This window comes from Monoraphidium neglectum (genome assembly GCF_000611645.1).
Source record: "Monoraphidium neglectum strain SAG 48.87 unplaced genomic scaffold scaffold04576, whole genome shotgun sequence".
In the NCBI taxonomy this organism is placed as follows: Eukaryota; Viridiplantae; Chlorophyta; class Chlorophyceae; order Sphaeropleales; family Selenastraceae; genus Monoraphidium; species Monoraphidium neglectum.
The window spans coordinates 1-4,285 of NW_014009053.1; the positions used below are offsets into that span (position 1 = coordinate 1).

Genomic DNA, 4,285 nt, shown 5'->3' on the forward strand with positions numbered 1-4,285 from the left:
GTCACCCACCCCGTCACTCGGTGACGCCCCAGGTCCACCAGGAGCTCCTGGGCCAGTACTACCATGACAAGCACGGCGTAGACTACCGCAGCCTGCGCTACCCCGGCATCATATCATCCAGGGCGGCCCCGGGGGGCGGCACCACTGATTATGCTGTCGAGATATTCCACGCCGCCCTCGCGCGCGGCAGCTACAAGTGCTTCCTGGTGGGTTGGGTCACCCTGCTGATTTGGGCGGCCGCGGTTTTGCGTGGCGGCGCGGGGCGGGCTGGTTGTGAGGTCATGGTGGGGCTGCTGTAATGGTGGGGCCGTGCGGGCGCATGCCTTGCGCCGGTAGCGCCCTGGCAGCGTGTGGGCGCCGGCCGCCCGCAGTCTGCCTGCCGCGGGTGCCGCCCCCGGAAGCTGGGTGCCTCACACGTGTGGGCGAGGTGACAATGCCGCCCTTTGCGGGCTGTCTGGCGCAGGCGCGATCCAGCCGCCCCCACTCTATCAACCTGCTCTTAACTCTGATCTCAGGGGCCTGTTGAACCCCACCACATCACCCCTCCCCAACACCCAACGCCACTTTTACTTTGTGCACTCTCCAACCTGCCCCACCAACCACGTGTCCTCGCAACTTCCACGCCCGCAGTCCGCTGATGCTGAGCTGCCCATGATGCACATGAACGACTGCCTCGAGGCCACACACGCCCTGATGTCCGCGCCGCGCGAGAGCCTCACCCGCACCACCTACAACGTCACCGCCATCAGCTTCACGCCCGCCCAGCTGGCGGAGGCGATCGAGAAGCAGCTGCCCGGGTTTGCGATCTCATACAGCCCCGACTTTAGGTGGGCAGCGGTGGCGCCTGAGGGCACGCCAAAAAGGGAAGTTGCTTCGAGGTGTTCGCAAGGGGAGCGAGGGGCATGCGCGCGTTGCCATGGCACTGCTGGCACCGCTTGGCGGTCAAAATTTAGTTGAGTTGAGCGAATCAGCAGGGGCATCCCCCCGTCTTGGCTAGCTTTTAGATGAGTAGGCTGCGTCAGGGCGCTCAAAAGTGACGCCCTGTCCCATTGTCACGGCATCTGGAAATAAAATTTATAATGCCCGCCTGATGCGGATGCGCACCTGCCGCCCTCTTGCTGCCCGCCAGGGATGCCATCGCCCGCACCTGGCCAGCCTCCATCGACGACACCGCCGCGCGCCGCGACTGGGGCTGGCGCCACAAGCACGGCATCGACGACCTGGTCACTCAGATGCTGGAGGACCTGTCTGCCCAGTACCAGAAGAACGGCTCCGCGGCGCAGCAGCCGCTGCAGGCCGCGCCGCTGCAGGGGTCGACGGTCGCGGCGGCGGCGGCGGCGTGATGCTGTTTGCGGGCCCGGCCGTGTGCCTCCTCGCAGTTGCTGCCCGTCTGCACGAGGGTGCTGTGGGATCACCAATCGGTGTGTGGGCCGTACCAAGTTGCCATCTCTGGCCGGGCTCTCATCGGCCATCGTTTTGAGACTCCCAGGATCCTGTCAGTGCTCCGCTGGCTGTGATCTTCTCAGAGAGGAGGATGCGAGTGCTGGCCGTCGCAAGGGCCAGTGTACACCACTTTACAAGCATTCCAGTATGTCGAGACATCATCAATCCCATCATCCTTGGTCCTGATCCCCCACACTCCACAGCCCGCTGCGCCGGCTGCGCACCAGTGATGCGTTTGGGCGCGCCCTGCGGTCCGGCGGGTCACATCTGAGCGGATGGGGGAGCCTGACGCGATCACTCAACACAATCTTATGTGCTGCGGCCACACACTGCCCTAATGAGATGGTGGTCGAGGACCACCGTCTCATACAGTCACAATTTCACCCGGTTCAGAAGAGTTATTCGGAGCGCTTTGGGGAGGGGACGATATCACTGTGAGACTGTGAGACTTGACATGCGCTTCAGTGCTTTGGTAGGCGCATACCTGCTGCGTGCTCCTGATGCCAGGCCTGTGATGACCACAGGGGCGTGCTTTCATCACAGCCCCAGAGTATGATGATATGCAGTGCAATGCAAGGTAACCAACATCACTGACGAGTCACAGCCTTTTGAGATCGGCACCAGTCAGATGATCAGAGAGGTGCCTGGTGCCGACGGGACCCGCGCTCGCCCTGCATCGCCCTAAGACCGCAGCACAGCCTTGAGTGCTACATGGAAACCATTTACAGGGTCTCTGTGAGGGATGAACATGCACCCCTCCTAATGCATCCTGTTTGTGCTGGCAGCAGGCATCGGAGTACCCTTGCGCCCCCCCACCCCACCCCACACACACACAAACTCAGAAGTGTGCATGTGTACGCGGCCACCATTCATTTGGCCCACGTTGCCATGCACATTTGCAGCACATCAGCGCTGACGCGGGCCTGCGCGTGCGCGCGGCGCACCGACAGACCGCGTGAGCGGCGCACCCTGCAGAACGAATTGAGGGTCAAGGCGGTGGGGCCCGCGCTTGTGCGCTCCTCGGTGGCGCTGCCAGGGCCTCTGGGCTACACGAGAACGCAATTTCAAACATATGGTGCACGAATTTTGGTCCTCGGTCAACGCCATGCAGCGGCAAATATCTATCTTTTTGGTCACGGCACTGCAGATTCGCGGCTGCACTTATGATCATATGCTCGGTGGAACGCCTGATTAAGAAATCAGGCACTACTTTAGGGCAGGTTATGTACGCTCTGCGTTGCAGCATGCAATCATAGGTTCACGCACAGTGCAATCGGTCTGCACCGCGCATTTTAGTCGAGCCGCTGCACTCAAGGCACAGACATGAGCAACCTGATATTGACTGGCTCCAGGTCCGGCCCACCCGGTTGCTCGGCGCACGAGGGCAGGCCTAGCAGCGGGCAGCAGCGCGACTGCGTGTTTGACTGGGTCCTCTCCCGCCTGCCCCGCCCTGAGAAGCCTCTCGCCGGTGCACAGGGACTTGGAGGACGTCCTGTTCGCGTTCGCAGAGGATGCCCCCGCCCCCGGAGCGGCGGAGGCGGGCGGCGCCGCGGCCGACGACCAGCAGCATGGCGTGCGCAAGCGCGGCAAGGGCCGCACCGAAGCGGCGCACCCCACAGACACGAGCGACATGGCGCCGATGAGCCCCGGGTGCGGCACGTCACCTGAAATTTCAGTCCGCGGGGGGGCTTGTGAGGGGGGTCATGCGCGCATGTCGACTGGATCGTGTCGCCGTGTCGCACCTGCATCATGCATCCCGACTGTGCTGACGAGCCCGCTCTATCTGGCCGCTGCTCCTGCGCAGCAGGAACCTGGATGAGCTCCTCGCGGGGATCGAAGACAGCGTGGACATGAACGCCATACTGCCAGTGGGCTCCAGGTGAACAGCCTACAACTTGGGAATGGAGAGGTGGCAGTAGTGGCACACGCTGTACTAGACCGAAGCATGCAGGAAGCGGGCAATGGCGTCTGACCACGACCTGCTAGACTCAGCAGGCAGGCTGCCCCTGACCCCAGCAGATGCCTGCGAATCGTCTGCGCCTGCACCGCCCTCCCTACCAGCAGGGATCTGGAAGAGTTGCTGGCCCAGCTTGCGCAGCCCAGCCCCTCAGAGCGCCCCACCACGGCGGCGGCAGCGGCGGCGGCGGCGGCGGCGGCGACGATGACGGCGGCAGCCCCAGCGGCGGGCGGCGCCGGGGCCGAGGACGAGGAGCGGCGCAAGCGCAAGCGCGCGGCGGACCGTACGGAGGAGGAGTGGGCCGCGCACCACGCCGAGCAGGACCGGCGCAGGGGCGTGCTGCTGGGCGCGATCCGGGACAGGGGCCATGCGGTGAGGGGCCCTGTGGTCAGAGGCACGTTTGGGCTGGCAGGGAGGATACGGGTAGTGGCCGCAGACCAAAAAATGCAGGAGATGAATGCGGAATGGTGTAAGGCATGCATGCACGCAGCGCATCGCATCGCTCCTCCATGGCAGGCTGCTCTCATGGCCCCCATGGTTGCTAGCTGAATCCTGCATTGCCGCCGCCCCCCGCAGATCCAGCCAGCACCAAAGAGCGCGTTGGACAAGGTGGGGCGCTCGAGCCTCTGCAGGCGTTGATGATGGCATGGGTGACAGTCATGCTTACTGATGTTATTGGGGCCGTCAAGCGCAGATTGAGCTCTTGGCGGCATGGAAGTTGCTGAAAGCTTTCGTCCCCCAACTTGCCCTGCCTTGCATGTGCGTACGCTGCAGGGGAGGGCTCGGATGACCCACGTGGAATGGTCTAGCGCTATGCGAGCTGAGCTGGCGCGCCTGACGCACGTGGCCTTGGTGGCTGGCGTTGAGACCGACAAGGTGCGGGGG

General features: G+C 63.8%; 2 protein-coding genes across 2 annotated transcripts; both read left to right on the forward strand.

Moving 5' to 3' along the window:
• Nucleotides 1-654: 654 nt before the first annotated feature.
• MNEG_14552 (L-threonine 3-dehydrogenase) lies at nt 655-1,343 on the forward strand (the record flags this gene model as incomplete). Its single annotated transcript, XM_014036975.1, has 2 exons — nt 655-827; nt 1,130-1,343. The coding sequence occupies 2 exons, from the start codon at nt 655-657 to the stop codon at nt 1,341-1,343; spliced, it is 387 nt and encodes a 128-aa protein (XP_013892429.1).
• Nucleotides 1,344-2,766: 1,423 nt separating this feature from the next.
• MNEG_14553 (hypothetical protein) lies at nt 2,767-4,039 on the forward strand (the record flags this gene model as incomplete). The annotated part of the gene is made up of 5 exons (XM_014036976.1): nt 2,767-2,795; nt 2,920-3,093; nt 3,251-3,322; nt 3,508-3,772; nt 3,977-4,039. 5 exons carry the CDS (start codon nt 2,767-2,769, stop codon nt 4,037-4,039), a joined length of 603 nt encoding a protein of 200 aa, XP_013892430.1.
• Between the last annotated feature and the right edge of the window lie 246 nt (nt 4,040-4,285).